This window comes from Cydia fagiglandana, chromosome Z, assembly GCF_963556715.1.
Source record: "Cydia fagiglandana chromosome Z, ilCydFagi1.1, whole genome shotgun sequence".
Taxonomy (NCBI): domain Eukaryota; kingdom Metazoa; phylum Arthropoda; class Insecta; order Lepidoptera; family Tortricidae; genus Cydia; species Cydia fagiglandana.
In genome coordinates, this window is record NC_085959.1 from 7,580,382 (window position 1) to 7,599,366 (window position 18,985).

Sequence of the window (18,985 nt, forward strand, 5' to 3'; positions counted from 1 at the left end):
ACTTGCTCGCTTTCCGCGGTAAGAAGATTACGACTGATCATCAGCTTCGTTGTTGTTATATATTTTTTTATAATTCCTAAATATGTATTAGAAATACAAAAATATTCAATACTTTTTATTTGTTCTTTCTTCTGTGCTATTACAATGTAACAAAGAATAAGTTTCCCGACATCGCATCTTAGCATAAATAGCATTCGATGCCGTTATCGGTTATGTTTTGTAGTAGCTAAATTATAAAACTTGACAACGCCTGCTACATACAGTTGCCATCAGATATATCGAAGCGGCCATGGTGCTCACAAATACCCAAACACGTCGCTATTGTCAGGGCGCTGGAGTGACGATTAATTAGATGGAAACGGAGTAAGTATGTGTACATTGCAATGCACAATGGGCATTACGAGTTAGGATAACTCTGATGGATATGAAGATCGCAAAGGCAGCTTAGCAATAAGCACAGCAAAGAAAGAAATCATCGCTTTGCACAAATATTTCGCCGAAAGCTCAAAATCATAGACATTCGCCGAACAATAATCGAATAAAGATGTAGTGCATAATTGTTTTCCTTCGTATCTTCTCGGAAACGTTAGTATTTGTCACGCTACTTCAATCAACCTCGCTTTTTGTACCGAGACTGACTGATATAGCAAGACACGTTCTAAAGTTTCCGTGAAAATACGAAGGAAAATGATTTTGCACTACATCTGATCTGTAAGTGAAAGAGGTTTTTGAGGCCGTACCGCGAACATCGCAAATCGAGATTTCATAATCTGCCTCTATATCGCTCCAGTATTGCAAGCAGATAACGAAATTTCGATTTCGACGTTCGCTTTAGTTCGATGTGGCTCATATTTTTTTGTGTGTACCTATATCTAAATGCTAGTTTTACTTTACATGATATATCATTAACTTCATTCATACCAGCTTCGCAGGAAGACAAATCACATTTACATACTATTGAAAGAGCCTTACACTTTTAATATCTAAAACGTTATAAAAAGAGAATTAAAATCAAACAACTTCTTACAAAATTATAATTTATTACGTTAAGACTAACATATAAAAATATAAAAAAATTATTGAGTACACAAAGACTGAGTTCCAACTAGATACAAGACAAATATATACATAAAAGACAAAAAATGACACCGTTTAAGTGGGATAGAGATTCATTGAGAATACTTTAACCTAAAATCGAATGAAAACTTGTGGTCAGGTTAAACATGTACATTTTTCACATAATTTGAACCTTTTTTACACTTTCGTCTTTTATTAGGTTAAAATTACGTAAATCTTGCGTGATTTTTTTGTTCATAATTTTATGAATGTTTTTTTAATTGATTCAAAGAGTAAAATTGAGCACCGTTTCTGTATATTTCATATATCGTTTAATATATTTACCAAAAAATCTCTGTTATTACGTATCAGTTCAAAAAAAGTGCATTGAAACGCTATGTATAGGTACATATGTTAGTGAATAGAATGTCGTTTAAAATACGTCATTATTTCGAATTGACGATGCTTTAAATAGCTCAGACTTTAAATAATACTAAATTACATTCAGTCATAACAGACTTGCAAAAATATTGATTATAACATCGAAAAGTTACAAAACTGAATGTTTAATAATTTTTAGCATAAACATTTGAACGCACTATGTGAAACAAAAATTATTAAAAAAATATATAAATTAACGATCACTTCATGATTGAAAATGATTACAGACACTCATACAAATGTTGTTGATCTAAAAGACATAAATAGACATTCAAATACTAAATTGACATATAGGTATAATTGTGAATTTTACTTCATCGTGAACAAGTTTGGTTCATACTTTCACAAGATTTAGTGATTTAGTATCAGTATGGTATAAAATATCTAATATTATGAATTACGAAGTTCATAGAATCTATCTTTTCAATCACAAACAGAGAGTAAATAAGGTACCTATATTAAGATAAAATAGAGACAGTATTAGAAAAAGTGTTGTAGAAGATTATCATTCGAACCCAAACTTGTTCTTTTTCACAAAATCGTTTAAAACGAGTATTCTTAATATAACGATATCATTCACAGTAGACAATAGTCCGTTACAGTAGTATAACTAAAGTATTGAAGAAAGCATTACATGCGCCAGGTTGCGGCCGAACGAGAACGCGGTTAGTACAGTCAGCATAAATAGTAGCTGATGAAACAACGCGCCAAATGTATCCGCCACCCTGGATCACTTTTCCGAAAAGATATATATCTCTACAGTTCGCATTCAAAAGTATCTGTTATATGTGTTATATATGTATACATATAGAAACATATCTCTTTTTTCTAAAGTTATTAGAAAGTGGTACATAGATCCTTTTGACGCGCAGTCTGACCCACTACCAATTTGTGGCTTGACGTTTATTACTTCGTCAACGTGGCGACGCAGAGGTTGATGCTGACTGTACCACTTACTATACGCAAAATTCTTAACTGAACATTTGTGTACCCTATGTGTTTACAATAAGGTCTACAAGTTGATAGTTAACAGTGTGCGACAGTACATTCGATATTATTTTTGAGTTCTATGAGTACCTGATCGATTATCTATAATATATTATTGTTTATTAAGATTTAGAGAGCATTCGCGGTAAAAACATCGATGTACAACATCAAATACAAATTTACTAACAAATATTATACGCAAAATCTCGAATGAAACTTGATTGTGTTAAGTGCGGTAAGCGTCAGCGCAATTTGCAGAAACTGTTTCTTAAATACCCCTTGTTTTATTTTAGTTAACATGAGATTATGGTTCTTTGCACTGACTACAAAAAATTACCTATTTTAAGACCAACTCTCAGTGGGCCCTTCTTTAATTTTGTTCCAATTTATCGTTATGAAAATGTTAAAAGCTTTTCCTTTAATCAGTGCCCCATACATAGATCACAACCGCTTTTCTATTCAAAGATTAAATGCTTAACACCCTGTCAAAGTTATTACTATAATTCGTACTTTTATACTTTTTTCACATTTTAGCCGCCATCTTGCCTTTTTAACCTTTTTAGGTTACAAAGAAGCGTTAACATTAAATAACGGGTGCGAATAACGCGTTCTGTATACTCCTATAATGTTCAAAACCTACCTTTTTAATCACAACATTCGAAACTGTATCACAACTTCGTTTACAATGTATACCAGCCTTTAGTTACGTTGAGATTCTATCTCTTCTGCACCTCAATACATGTTCAATACTGGCCAGTTACATTTTAAAATGTTCAAATTTCATTCGATAAACGTACTTATATATTAATATGTAGGTATATAATATATAAGAAGACACATCAAGTGTAGGTATATTATACACTTATCTGCTTAATGGTACTACTCAGCTTCTTAATGGTGTGAATGTTGTGACACTGCAGACAGAGGGATGTAAAGCATGTGTGGGTATATTTGCGGATATTGGGTCGCGGTACGAGTTGGAATTCGAAAATGGCATAGCACACCTGTTCGAGCATATCGTTTTTAAGACTACGAAGTGTACGTCGAGGGTGAATTTGAGGAGGAAGATTAATGCTTTAGGTTTGGTATTTACAATCATATATTCATAACGTATGCGCACAGAATAAATGATAGTACTAGGTACAGAAGACTCGCTCTCTAACAAAACGCGTCTGTCTCGATCAGCACAGATATGGCCGCTAGGTGGCGACAGCGCCACGCGCGGCTTATGGCTTTCCCCAAAATTGGGGTAGAACGGATGTACTTTTAGCTACCTGTAGCAAAACGACGAAATCGCGGAGTGAGCCACGCCGGCTAGGTCACTTCGGCAAGCCCGTGGGGATTGTAGGAGGACCATGCGATTCTGGATTGTGTATTTTGACGTGCAGCTAGAGCATAGGCAAACGGATAATTAGCGTCATTTTTAAACTAAAATTAAACTATTACACACCCACCTTTTAGTTTCTGTAAAATTAGAATTCCTTCAAGTTTTGAGAACATGAAAATGTAGAGCTAAAATCTAATTTGCTTGCGCTAAATAATCGTAATTTTCCAGGCATAAAATTACACGCGTTCACAACTCGAGAGATGGTAGGCTATTACGCCTACTGCCTGCCGGAGAACGTAGGCGACGCCGTCACCATCCTGTCCGAGTGCGTCATTAACAACGCCCTCGCGGACAACGACATCTGCTGCGAGAAACTCACCATCTACGAGGAAATCATCAAACAAGACACGGACCCTAAATCCTTAGTGTTCGACTACCTACATTCCACCGCTTTCCAAGGCACCGGGCTAGCCAACACTGTACTCGGCACCACAAGAAATCTTTACAACATAGACCGGGCCCTAACAAGCCAGTATTTGCTTAGAATCATGCATCCGTGTAGATTCTGCTTATGTGCTGTAGGCGCTGTGTGTCATGAGCCGATAGTCCAGCTGGCGAGCAATTTTTTTTGTTGGTCCGTACCAAGTACCTGTACGGAAACACTGTACAGATATACCGGGTCGGATGTACGCTACAGGAACGACGCAATGCCAAAAGCGTACGTAGCTTACGCCTTAGAAGGTCCAGCGTTTACTAACATTGATACGGTGTTTATGGACTTGGCTGCGACTTTGATAGGTGGTTGGGATAAAACACAAGTCGGAGACCAAAATCATGGAGTGAGTGTGGCTAGGAGAGCTTCGCTAGGCGACTTCTGCGATTCTTACAAATCGTTCAACATAAAGTATAAGGACACTTCGCTTTGGGGTGTTCAGTTTATATCCTCTACGTTGCAACTGGAAGACATGATTTACACCCTTCAGGACTCCTTGCTCGGTATATGCACGATAGTTACTGAAGGCGAATTGGAGAGAGCTAAAGAGCAATTGAAGAGTAAGATACTATACGAAAACGCGACTTGCTACGGCGCAGCGAAAGACTTGGCGACTCACATGTTGTACAAAGGTTGTCACTGGCAAGCGATACCGGACAGGTTGGAATTTATTGACAAGATATCAATGGAGGACTTCAAGAGTACGCTGTATGACTATATTTACAATAAATGCCCGGTCATCTCGGCAGTGGGCCCCACAGAAGGTTTGCCAGATTATACACGGATTAGAGGTGGCCAATACTGGCTTAGACTTTAACATTAGCATTGTGCCTTCTGTACGGCTACCATCAGTTTGGCATTGACATAAACGCTATCGTGAACGTAATTTACTTTCCATGCATCTCGCTCGTACTGACATGTTCGTGCGAAAGAGATATATATAAAGTAAATTACGTTCACGATAGCGTTTATGTCAATGCCAAACTGATGGTAACCGTACAGCTCTTTAACGCAGTATCTTGGTACGTTTTACAATTGTTTTGGTGAATGACAAAAGGGTTCTCCCTTAATATGCGGAACGAAATTATTCTATTATATCGGCATTTGACCACATGAAAAAAACTGTAAAAAGTCACTTGCTCGCTTTCCGCGGTAAGAAGATTACGACTGATCATCAGCTTCGTTGTTGTTATATATTTTTTTATAATTCCTAAATATGTATTAGAAATACAAAAATATTCAATACTTTTTATTTGTTCTTTCTTCTGTGCTATTACAATGTAACAAAGAATAAGTTTCCCGACATCGCATCTTAGCATAAATAGCATTCGATGCCGTTATCGGTTATGTTTTGTAGTAGCTAAATTATAAAACTTGACAACGCCTGCTACATACAGTTGCCATCAGATATATCGAAGCGGCCATGGTGCTCACAAATACCCAAACACGTCGCTATTGTCAGGGCGCTGGAGTGACGATTAATTAGATGGAAACGGAGTAAGTATGTGTACATTGCAATGCACAATGGGCATTACGAGTTAGGATAACTCTGATGGATATGAAGATCGCAAAGGCAGCTTAGCAATAAGCACAGCAAAGAAAGAAATCATCGCTTTGCACAAATATTTCGCCGAAAGCTCAAAATCATAGACATTCGCCGAACAATAATCGAATAAAGATGTAGTGCATAATTGTTTTCCTTCGTATCTTCTCGGAAACGTTAGTATTTGTCACGCTACTTCAATCAACCTCGCTTTTTGTACCGAGACTGACTGATATAGCAAGACACGTTCTAAAGTTTCCGTGAAAATACGAAGGAAAATGATTTTGCACTACATCTGATCTGTAAGTGAAAGAGGTTTTTGAGGCCGTACCGCGAACATCGCAAATCGAGATTTCATAATCTGCCTCTATATCGCTCCAGTATTGCAAGCAGATAACGAAATTTCGATTTCGACGTTCGCTTTAGTTCGATGTGGCTCATATTTTTTTGTGTGTACCTATATCTAAATGCTAGTTTTACTTTACATGATATATCATTAACTTCATTCATACCAGCTTCGCAGGAAGACAAATCACATTTACATACTATTGAAAGAGCCTTACACTTTTAATATCTAAAACGTTATAAAAAGAGAATTAAAATCAAACAACTTCTTACAAAATTATAATTTATTACGTTAAGACTAACATATAAAAATATAAAAAAATTATTGAGTACACAAAGACTGAGTTCCAACTAGATACAAGACAAATATATACATAAAAGACAAAAAATGACACCGTTTAAGTGGGATAGAGATTCATTGAGAATACTTTAACCTAAAATCGAATGAAAACTTGTGGTCAGGTTAAACATGTACATTTTTCACATAATTTGAACCTTTTTTACACTTTCGTCTTTTATTAGGTTAAAATTACGTAAATCTTGCGTGATTTTTTTGTTCATAATTTTATGAATGTTTTTTTAATTGATTCAAAGAGTAAAATTGAGCACCGTTTCTGTATATTTCATATATCGTTTAATATATTTACCAAAAAATCTCTGTTATTACGTATCAGTTCAAAAAAAGTGCATTGAAACGCTATGTATAGGTACATATGTTAGTGAATAGAATGTCGTTTAAAATACGTCATTATTTCGAATTGACGATGCTTTAAATAGCTCAGACTTTAAATAATACTAAATTACATTCAGTCATAACAGACTTGCAAAAATATTGATTATAACATCGAAAAGTTACAAAACTGAATGTTTAATAATTTTTAGCATAAACATTTGAACGCACTATGTGAAACAAAAATTATTAAAAAAATATATAAATTAACGATCACTTCATGATTGAAAATGATTACAGACACTCATACAAATGTTGTTGATCTAAAAGACATAAATAGACATTCAAATACTAAATTGACATATAGGTATAATTGTGAATTTTACTTCATCGTGAACAAGTTTGGTTCATACTTTCACAAGATTTAGTGATTTAGTATCAGTATGGTATAAAATATCTAATATTATGAATTACGAAGTTCATAGAATCTATCTTTTCAATCACAAACAGAGAGTAAATAAGGTACCTATATTAAGATAAAATAGAGACAGTATTAGAAAAAGTGTTGTAGAAGATTATCATTCGAACCCAAACTTGTTCTTTTTCACAAAATCGTTTAAAACGAGTATTCTTAATATAACGATATCATTCACAGTAGACAATAGTCCGTTACAGTAGTATAACTAAAGTATTGAAGAAAGCATTACATGCGCCAGGTTGCGGCCGAACGAGAACGCGGTTAGTACAGTCAGCATAAATAGTAGCTGATGAAACAACGCGCCAAATGTATCCGCCACCCTGGATCACTTTTCCGAAAAGATATATATCTCTACAGTTCGCATTCAAAAGTATCTGTTATATGTGTTATATATGTATACATATAGAAACATATCTCTTTTTTCTAAAGTTATTAGAAAGTGGTACATAGATCCTTTTGACGCGCAGTCTGACCCACTACCAATTTGTGGCTTGACGTTTATTACTTCGTCAACGTGGCGACGCAGAGGTTGATGCTGACTGTACCACTTACTATACGCAAAATTCTTAACTGAACATTTGTGTACCCTATGTGTTTACAATAAGGTCTACAAGTTGATAGTTAACAGTGTGCGACAGTACATTCGATATTATTTTTGAGTTCTATGAGTACCTGATCGATTATCTATAATATATTATTGTTTATTAAGATTTAGAGAGCATTCGCGGTAAAAACATCGATGTACAACATCAAATACAAATTTACTAACAAATATTATACGCAAAATCTCGAATGAAACTTGATTGTGTTAAGTGCGGTAAGCGTCAGCGCAATTTGCAGAAACTGTTTCTTAAATACCCCTTGTTTTATTTTAGTTAACATGAGATTATGGTTCTTTGCACTGACTACAAAAAATTACCTATTTTAAGACCAACTCTCAGTGGGCCCTTCTTTAATTTTGTTCCAATTTATCGTTATGAAAATGTTAAAAGCTTTTCCTTTAATCAGTGCCCCATACATAGATCACAACCGCTTTTCTATTCAAAGATTAAATGCTTAACACCCTGTCAAAGTTATTACTATAATTCGTACTTTTATACTTTTTTCACATTTTAGCCGCCATCTTGCCTTTTTAACCTTTTTAGGTTACAAAGAAGCGTTAACATTAAATAACGGGTGCGAATAACGCGTTCTGTATACTCCTATAATGTTCAAAACCTACCTTTTTAATCACAACATTCGAAACTGTATCACAACTTCGTTTACAATGTATACCAGCCTTTAGTTACGTTGAGATTCTATCTCTTCTGCACCTCAATACATGTTCAATACTGGCCAGTTACATTTTAAAATGTTCAAATTTCATTCGATAAACGTACTTATATATTAATATGTAGGTATATAATATATAAGAAGACACATCAAGTGTAGGTATATTATACACTTATCTGAATATAAATATATGGCGTGATTTGACGAGTTGATAGAGAGCCCGAATATGTCAAATATGCTAGACAAGACAACAAAACCATATTTTGACTTAACACCGAATTTCACTAAACATTACAAGGATTTTGTAAAATAAATATATACGAGTATGTTCCTGTGATACAAAACAGATACGAACCAACTATTCTCCATTACTCCATTTTTCCAACTGTATCTATTCTCTGTGGTGTTTTCTCTTGTCCAGCATAAGATGAAGAATAAAAAACGAGACAGGGACGCTACTACAATCTACTACTAAAATATCCTAAAATTGTCATGGAATAATTCAGATTATTTAAACTTAAATTACGTTTCGTACTTGAGCACAAATTACTTATAATATGGAATGTATAAAAAATACAACACGTGATTAAGACGAGGACAGCCCTGGATCCAAAATATATATATAAAAAATCACTCATCAGGGCAGTCTCGTCTGTTTGGCCACAATATGAGTATTGTTTGCACTGTTTTTAACCTATTTGACACCAACATTTTAACCACTATTGCACTTAACTATAGATATTACCTTGAAAATAATGTCTTATCAGAATTGTAGCTATAGTATTTAATTGAATTATGAACATTGTTTATTATTACGCTTGTGATTGTCGGTGGTCAAAAGGTTAAAAAACTAGCAGCCACGCACATTCTTATGATCGGAGGCTTCACGCCCCCTTAGATAACCGCTAAAGGTACGAGCATTGGTATAAAACAATTTGGTAAATAAACTTGTTAATAACTACACAGCTACCAAAATGGAATGTCGGTGACTACTTACGTTATCTATAAATATCTTAACTATATCAGGTTGATTATGCACGCTTAACTAATTAATAGAGAAATGAAAAGTCGTCTAAGTAACACATCAAAAATATAATTCCATTCAATAGATTGTCAAATGTTATTACGTAGACGACTTTTTTTTCGCTATGACTAAAGTTAACTGTTGTCAACTTGACGGAAACAATAAATCTTAAGTTTTTTTTATTGTTAGTTTCAATAACCCCTTATAAATACGGTTAGAAATACCCAAACCTTTTATTGAATACGGACGTTTTTTTTTTAACTTTATCGCTGTCCAAAATATACATAACTTAACCGAACTCTTGACTTAAACTATGGTGAGATATGTGGACTTGTATTGAAAATCTCAAATGTTCGCATATAGTGCAACATGTTTCCAACTGACTCCTACGTACAGTTTTAGTAGATAAAATAGTGTGATTTACACCAGCTATTTGATCTATTGTGTTATACTTCATAAGATAATAATGCGGCTCTCACAGAGCCTTATACTTCTATGCTAAACAACTTCTACTTTTCTGGACATAACTGAATATGTCGAACTATACATTATGCCTTGAGGCTAGTCTTTTTATGGTGGAAAGAACAACCTTACACTAAAATTACATCGTTTACTTGCATGTATTAAAAACAATTTAATATAAATATGTAATGTGAACCACATGATTGTTTGACGTAAACATTCTATAAAGAAATTCAATTAAAGTGATCAAAATACTTATTTTACTTGAAAAGAGATCTAGATGCAAATAGTTAGAGTATAAAGGAAGAATAGCATAAAGTTTATTTTTAATAGTTGTATGGATTCATTAAAATGATAAGTATAATTATTTCCAAGACAGAATGTGAGTGAATCAACTTTTTATTGTTACACGTTGTCATGGTTACGGTCGCCTGGGTCACTCTTAAAACCCTACCATTAAACCAGTTTAATGGTATTTAAAATAAGTCTTTTCTTGGTCGTTTAAGCATATTCGAACGTAGTATATTATACATTTATTCTAACAAACTATGCTACTATTGTCGCCTGACTGATTGGATAGAATAACAACAGAAAGACTTGATCCACCCATGTTCGATAATGTAATATAATACACGACATTCACATTAAATTGTTTACCAAAACACCAAGATACAAAATATTACACGGATATTGATAATTTGAAAGTGAATTAATGGTCAATTATCGGCCAAAAAATTTAACTTTTAACCAATATATTTGTTAATGTGTGGTAAAGGTTAAAATTTACGAACAATGAATTATTTTCATTTTATTTTGATAACCTATTTACCGCGTCATATAAAGTGAATGGCCGACAACCAAGCATTTATTATATATATATTTAATATCTCTCTTTGTCCGTCATGAGCTCACCTGCCTAATCTAGTCTATATCTAACTAAACTAGAGACCATACGATGGGAATCTAACTTTAAAGCTTTACTAGATTACATTTCTTAAAACTTACACTGATGTTAATACTATACATGCCAACATTGAACGAGAGCGAACCAATCTCGAATAATTTCATATTTAACCCTTGATTCTCCCCACATTGTTATATGTACAAGTATATCGGCGGCGGTCACGCCTAAAGCGGTATGAATTTTTGTACTAAACCAAATGAAACTCAGCAATTATTGAGGTATTGATACTTAAGATTTAATTTTTGTAAAATATATAGAAAATGTGTACATTTTTACGTATTTAAAAAGTTTAAAAAAAATCAATAACCCTAATATTATAAACTTAAATACTACGTAAAGCATATTTTTCATAAATGAATAATATACACATATCGTTATTTGTACTGTTAGGTTAAATGAATTTTTGTTGAATATTTTCGGGATCAAGTTTGTACATGTCAACGAATGGCAACTTCTAATTTCTAATCTAAATCAACCTAGCTGCCTAATAAATAAAAAAACTTGTACTTAGATAAATAAAATCCGTGACCATTCTTTTAAAAAATCGTACATAAATGCAGCACCATAATTAATTATGAAAAAAAATTGCACCTGAGTATCTTTATTTCCATTGTTAAATCGAAGTAAGCGAGAATAATCATATTAAAATTAAGCAGTATTAATCAAAATCAACGTTATTTTTTATTTCGTCAAAATCAATAACTCGTGTTTTTTATTCTTTAAGTTAGACGATGCGGTCAAAAGGTTAAAAAGAATTAGTCACGGCACCGCTTTTTCCAGCTGCAAAACGCAATAAACCCACAAATTTGATATACATTCAGAGGTAGCGAACCTAAGAAAAGCCTGTGATTTTACAACGCCTATTTCCCCTTGTTTACACGCAGCACGCACACATTCACAAATCGAGAGCGAGCGGTGATTGGGTAAAACTGTGTGCGTGAGAAATCTGCTTGCCATCAAGTCACAATTTTGTCTTAGGGTGGTATTCCACCTGTCCAATTTCTTTCTCCAATGCCATTGCGTCCCACTCTCTCATTAAAGTAAAATGTGAGACGCAATACACATTGGACAAAGATATTTAAAAGATAGAATATCACCTTTAGCGAGCTGTCTGTCATATATGTAATTAAACCGAAACTATTAATTACGCTTCTAATTCGTTGTGTGACGCGCAGGGTGTTCAACTTAATAATAATTGTTTAGGACTAGGAAAATAAATTAGCAACCAGTTTTGATTAGGCTCCAACTGCTTTAGAACGTTGACGATGGTTTAAATATTAATTCACGGTTTTCCATCGTATTTTCTCGGAAACGTTCGTATTTGTCATGCTACTTCAGTCAACGTCAGTACTTTTTGCAAAGAGACTGACTGAAATAACGTTCGTACGTTACCGTGAAAATACGATGGAAAATAGTTATGCACTAACCCCCTTATTCATAAACGTTTACTGAAGTTGACAAGCCGATAATAATCGTTTGTCCCTTTCCATCATACCATTACGTCGGAAAGAGACAAACGATTATTATCGGCTTGTTAACTTTAGTAAACGTTTATGAATAAGGGGGTAAATCTGTAAATAGAAATTAATCCTTCAATGTATTTACCAATCAAATTAGACTTTAATTTACCGATTTTTGTACTCTTAAAGGCGTTTGATCATAACCTTTCACGATCAGTATTTTCGTTGCATATACAAAACTAACGTATCAAAAAATATTTTGGTAACATACAATAAGTACTTACGACCACCCTGCGCTTTTTCGAAACATAATACATACCGTGCCTAGCAATCATAAAAATGTACTATGATATATTCACTATGTGGTGTGGGTTATTGAATGCATATTTAACCCTTTGAACGCTTAATGTCATAACCACAAAGATCGCTCAAACGCCAAGATCCTGGACACAAGCGAGCTAATGTAAACCCTACTCGTAAGTGGGAGGTTACTTTGACAGCGTCCGCCATAACACTTAGTGGTCCTTGGCGCGGTGGGCACCAGTAACGACACCTTTGGGTGTTCTTGGCGTTCAAAAGGTTAATATTTCTCTAAACTTACCTAAATCTGAATCCCCAAAACTAGTATCGAACTATTTATATACATACATAATACATATACAGCAAAAAATTATTGATTGTATGAGATGTGTAAAGTCTTTCGAATTTGACTGCTAGTGTAGATGTCGCTGTACTCCTCCGTACGTTATGCCACAGAATAAATAATAGTACTAGGTACAGAAGACTCACTCTCTAACAAAACGCGTCTGTTACAATCAGGACAGATATGGCCGCTAGGTGGCGACAGCGCCACGCGCGGCTTATGGAAAGCCACCAAAATTAGTGTGGAACGGATGTACTTTTAGCTACCTGTAGCAAAGCGACGAAACCGCGGAGTGAGCCACGCCTAGTTATGCGTCAACTCTGGTTGTTAAAAGTTTACGTTTGACAATAAATTCAGGTATAGTTATATCGCCAGGAATGTTAAGGTGAGTAATTAGTAATCATTGATTATTCACACATCTACACAGAGTACTAATAACGAAAACAGTATTGAATGAGTGCATGTGACTTTGATCGCACGATATTAGGCTTTTCCAGGCATAGTGCACCTAGCGACCACATACTCGCCAATAGAATTTCAACCTTAGTAATCCGATTTAAGGTTCATATTCGATTGGTCTTTCGGGAAAAGTTACTTATCATTAAATTAATCATCATAGTTGCATAAATTTTAATATATTCGCATTTTTTGGAAAAAACCTTGTAGTTTGGTGCGGCCTGGAAAAAGGGTTAAGCTAAAAATAATAGAAAAAAACCTTGAACAAACTTTCTGCTTAATATTGCAGTTGGCAGTTCAACTTGCTATCGGTAAAAAACAGAATACTAATTTCAAAAACTGCCTGTCATAAAGGCGGGATTCCACCAGTCTGCGCAGCATACCGAAAATGCTTGTGCCGCATTTAATGTAATCTCACCCTTACATGATATGTTGTTGAGTGCGTGGCTTCAACTCTCACACAGTTAACTGACGGTTCGTAAACCTTATTACAAAAGGCATAAGGTCCACCCATGGACAGTTAGGGTGTTGCTGTTTGCACCCACACCTATACCACAAGCTTCTTCAACAGTCTATTTTTGGCCATAACTTTACACATCCTATACAACCAATAAATCTTTGTACGAAAGCAATAGCGGTACAGTTGTTATTTTCCATTGTATTTTCACGGAAACGTACGAACGTGTCATGCTATTTCAGTCAGTCTCGGTACAATAAGTACTGAGGTGGACTGAAGTAGTATGAGTAATACGAACGTTTCCGAGAATATAGGATGGAAAACAATTATGCATTAAGTGGATAAGTTTTAGGTTATATTAGGCACGATATATTTGTTCACGATCGCGTCAGTCTTTGGGAGTTGAGTGGTACTACAACAGTTTTTTTGTTCAAAAATACGTACCGGATCTCAAAATACGAACATAATTTTAAATAATAATAAACTAAAATTAAATGCTACGTTATATTTGATGTACAGTCGCCACCAGATATATCGGAGCGGCCAAGTTGTTCACAATATCTGAACACGCACTCTAACGCCCTGACAATAGAGGCGTGTTCAGATATTTGTGAACGCCTTGACCGCTCCAATATATCTGATGGCGACTGTACTACGTTATCTTTTATAAAGCTGAGTATGTAATGGCTAGGGAATGTTTGTTTTCGATAAATCAGATTTTTTTGGAATGTATAAAAACGTATAAATAATAATTTCACCTCGTACCTAAGAGAATAATTTGAGAATTATTAATCTTATATTTATGGAATGTTGTTTCAAGTTTCACACACCAAGGGTTTTAAGGGCCTTGTCAAATGTTACATACAATCATTAATTAATTATTGTGTTTTTGCAGGCACAAAGTTTTTAGAGAGCTTCATATGATAACCGTACGCAGTTAAAGGCCTGCCACCTCTTGGCGCAAATTTTAAACAGACATTATCGCGACATTAACTTTTAATGCAAGTGCTGCCACCTACAGTTCATAAAGTGTCATTATAAACTTCATATTTTCATATAAACATGACATTAATGATAACGTTACCACACTTTATCATTACAAATGCCACGGAGAGATAGCTTGGTAACAGATATTTCAAGAAAAATGGACAGTCTGCCACATAAGCGGACGAGATTTCGCGTCATGTCCCCCTAGAGGGGGCGTCAAATAAACCTATACCCTTGAGGTGTGAACTTGCGTCAGCTGTCTAAAGATACTAATGGTTATTAACCGTTTTTTTACGTGGTGTCCCCCCACAGACAAGACATCCTCCAGACTGAGCATAGTAGCTCTACCCCCTCTGCCACGCATACGGTAGTTTTACTCCATTTTCGAGTCGAAAGTCTCTTTGTGTGACGTCCGTGTCTTTGAACGGACCAATCACGGCACGGGACTCGCTCACATCGTCCCTCCGTATTTTTGGCAGCATCGGTTTCATGAAATAATTGCTCTAAACTCGGTGTAGAGGATTCCTAGTCTATGTGTCCCCCTAAAGGACCCTAACCCCTGATGGTGAACACGCTGCGCACCCACCGGCTCTGCTGCGTGAAGACGCGGTACAGCTGGTCGGGCGTGGCCAGCTCGTCCCACCTGCATCATGCGGTCTCCGTGTCCGGTTCCGGTTTGGCGGGCGCCTCTGCGGCCGGCAGCGGCATCGGGGACTGAAACCTGGAGTGTCAATAAAAAAATCACACTTTAAATTCTCGCGTTTTGTACATATATTTAATTCCGTGACCACAGCTGGTGCAACTCAGCTGAAACGTCGTCGTCGCTCCATCGTAGGCCACGTCTACGCCTCGGCTAGTCTGTGGCCATGAGTAAGCCCATTCATAATAATAAAAAAAAAAATTAAACGTAAAAACAATGAAATTATATCGCGGTTTATTACACAAACCGGTGTTTGTGTAATTAAATAAATAAATCATTTATTTCGCCGAAATACTTAAACCCTATTTGTACAGATTTTTTTCTGAGTAATTTGTGAGTGTCTATATGTTCTCTCTTTGGTCGGCCCCTCATGTCTGAGGATCGTAGTCGGTATCAGGGTTGCATCTGAAGCGGATGATCTTTCTCCAGCGGTTTCTGTCCAACGCGTCTCTGACGACCGTGTAGGAAGCAGAGGATGACAAGTCTTTAACTTGATCGGTTTTTTACTGGACCACAGAATAAATAATAGTACTAGGTATAGAAGACTCACTCTCTAACAAAACGCGTCTGTTACGATCAGAACAGATATGGCCGCTAGGTGGCGACAGCGCCACGTGCGGCTTATGGCAAACCCCAAAATTGGTGTGGAGCGGATGTACTTTTAGCTACCTATAGCAAAGCGACGAAATCGCGGAGTGAGACACGCCTGACTGGACCACTCCAAAGATACCAGAGTTTGAAGTTAAGCGACTCAATTGAGTAATAAATAAATAAATAAATATCATAGGACATTCTTACACAGATTGACTAAGTCCCACAGTAAGCTCAAAAAGGCTTGTGTTGAAGTGAATAAAGTAATTAAAGTGAATATTGATTTATACTTACGCGTCAGGATTGAACTTGTAGTCTACTGGTCCGTAGGGTCCCTCGGCGCGCCACACCTTGTCATCGACGTTCGGTACGCTGTAACAAGTGCCAAACGAAGTTACATCTTATGTCAGTTTTTTTTATGGTATAGGAGGCAAACTAGCAGACGAATCGCCTGATGGTAAGCGATTACCGCCGCCCATGGACACCTGCAATAACCACTGCGAAATAAAAAAGGTACTGATGCAAAAAAAACGCAATGTAACTATAAATCATGCAAAAAAAAACATGCGATATTATACCTTTTATGTGCGAGGTAGCATTTTCAGTGTGCTTCACACTTTATTTCCTGGAGTTCCATAGCTAGTCATAAGACCATAGGAGCCCCGTTGACTCAGGGAGCTGCTTTTCACGATTTACGATATGCCTAGGAATTTCATGATCTGCCTGACTTTAAGATCGGCCGATGTGACAGCTCAAATTACTCACTGGTTCTCAGGCTGGAGTTGCGCGAGATACGCAGCCTGCTTGCGGTGGTGGTACATGTGAACGCGCAGACAACTCGGTTTGTTCTCTTACAGCTGCGCGAGGTACTCCTTGAGGTGCTTGAGGTGGTACATATGACAGCTCATATTACTCACTGGTTCTCAGGCTGTAGTTGTGCGAGATACGCAGCCTGCTTGCGCTGGTGGTACATGTGAACGCGCAGACAACTCGGGTTGTTCTCTTACAGCTGCGCGAGGTACTCCTTGAGATACTTGAGGAGGTACATGTGACAGCAGATATTACTCACTGGTTCTCAGGCTGGAGTTGCGCGAGATACGCAGCCTGCTTGCAATGGTGGTACATGTGAACGCGCAGACTACTCGGGTTGTTCCCTTACAGCTGCGCGCGAGGTATTCCTTGAGGTACTAGAGGTGGTACATGTGACAGCTCATATTACTCACTGGTTCTCAGGCTGGAGTTGCGCGAGATACGCAGCCTGTTTGCGGTGGTGGTACATGTGAACGCGCAGACAACTCGGGTTGCGCATGCGTTTGTTGCATATCTCGCACTGGAGCGTGCCCTCGCGCGTGTCGTGCTTGTCCCGGATGTGCACCTTCAGATTGTACCGGTTGGCGAAGAACCGGTGGCATGAGGGGCATTTGACGCCGGTCGTTTTACAGTTCCAGCCTTGGGGTGGGGGAAAAAAGGGGTAAAATAAAATTGAACGTAATAAAAGTGCAATAAAGGATTCAATGAAAAATGTTAGTGTTCTCTTGTGCTCGAAGGCGGTTATGACACTGAATGCGATTCGCACGTTGCGCCGATGTGCGAGCGGGATGTCGCTATTATACGCGCATAGCGTTGTCTCGCTCAAACGTCGGAGCAACATGTGAATCGCATCCAGTGTGATAACCGCCTAAGTAGTAGTGAGATATGTGAATACAGTGCGGTTGTGTTCAACATGTTGTGTTATGGTACATAGTTGAGGAGTTCCTTTTCAAAAGGTCTTATATCTCTATGGAAACCATACAAAAATAAGCCCTTTGAAAGAGACTTCCCAATTACAACTCTAAAAGTTGTTCTGATTCGAAATAAAACAACAACTGAAAAGTAAGTTAATAATCCAATCACTAACAAACGAATATCATAAATTAATAGAAAATATAAAAAAAACGGTCAAATGCGAGTTGGACGCGCGTTCCAAGGGTTCCGTACGTTACCCAATTTATAACAATGTATTTTTTATGTGGAACGCGAATGAAATGTTTTTAAAAAACCCGTAGGGGTCTGATCAAAAACTAAGTAATTATATTAAGTCCGACTCACGCTTGACTGTACATAGATCCAGTAGTTTCAGAGATAAAGGGGGGGGGGGATGTTTGGACAGAAAGACAGACGCACGAGTGATCCTATAAGGGTTCCGTTTTTTCCCTTTAGAGGTACTAAACCCTAAAAATAGGATCTCTTAGGTAGAATTGGTAAGTATCATAAGATTCTGTCTATTTGATTTGGTAACCGTTTCAGCGAAAATAGAATTTCACGAAAATATGAAATAGGTAAATATATGTCGTTTTCCATCAGGGAAGGGTCCATATGCTTCATGTGCAATAAGGCCTTTCTATCAGAATTTCTGTTGAAATATATCAGGTAAAAAGGACATTATTGCACTTGAAGCGTAATAACCCTCCTGTGATGGAAAGCCACTTATATATCTTGCTGTAAGCACGTCCAATTATTCAATGGACAAATTTTACATTCCCGGGTGTGTATCCAATATGCCAATCGTATACCCACTCACATGATTGATATTTTTCAGTGACCTCCATTACTATGTGAAAATAAGGGTGACAGCTCGCAACTACAGTTA

General features: G+C 36.6%; 2 protein-coding genes across 2 annotated transcripts in view; one reads left to right on the plus strand and one right to left on the minus strand.

The window, feature by feature from the left end:
• Positions 1–418: 418 nt before the first annotated feature.
• On the plus strand, positions 419–5,135 carry LOC134679060 (mitochondrial-processing peptidase subunit beta-like). Its single transcript, XM_063537899.1, has 3 exons — positions 419–439; positions 3,372–3,564; positions 4,040–5,135. Exons 1-3 carry the CDS (start codon positions 419–421, stop codon positions 5,119–5,121), a joined length of 1,296 nt encoding a protein of 431 aa, XP_063393969.1. The 3' UTR covers positions 5,122–5,135.
• A 1,323-nt stretch (positions 5,136–6,458) lies between these two features.
• LOC134678778 (protein bric-a-brac 2-like) overlaps positions 6,459–18,985 on the minus strand; it is a 28,696-nt gene continuing 16,169 nt past the window's right edge. The window contains exons 7-9 of the mRNA XM_063537479.1: positions 17,580–17,805; positions 16,651–16,728; positions 6,459–15,786 (exon numbers count right to left, since the gene is read on the minus strand). Of these exons, the coding sequence (XP_063393549.1) occupies positions 15,714–15,786; positions 16,651–16,728; positions 17,580–17,805 (377 nt within the window). The 3' untranslated portion in view covers positions 6,459–15,713. The remainder of the gene's footprint in view (positions 15,787–16,650; positions 16,729–17,579; positions 17,806–18,985) is intronic.

Excerpts from the sequence above, each read along its gene's own strand:
- LOC134679060 (XM_063537899.1), top strand. The coding sequence starts at position 419 with ATGGATATGAAGATCGCAAAG. Across the intron at positions 440-3,371 it reads TGGATATGAAGATCGCAAAG|CTTCTTAATGGTGTGAATGT; the intron begins GCAGCTTAGCAA and ends GGTACTACTCAG. Across the intron at positions 3,565-4,039 it reads GAGGAAGATTAATGCTTTAG|GCATAAAATTACACGCGTTC; the intron begins GTTTGGTATTTA and ends GTAATTTTCCAG.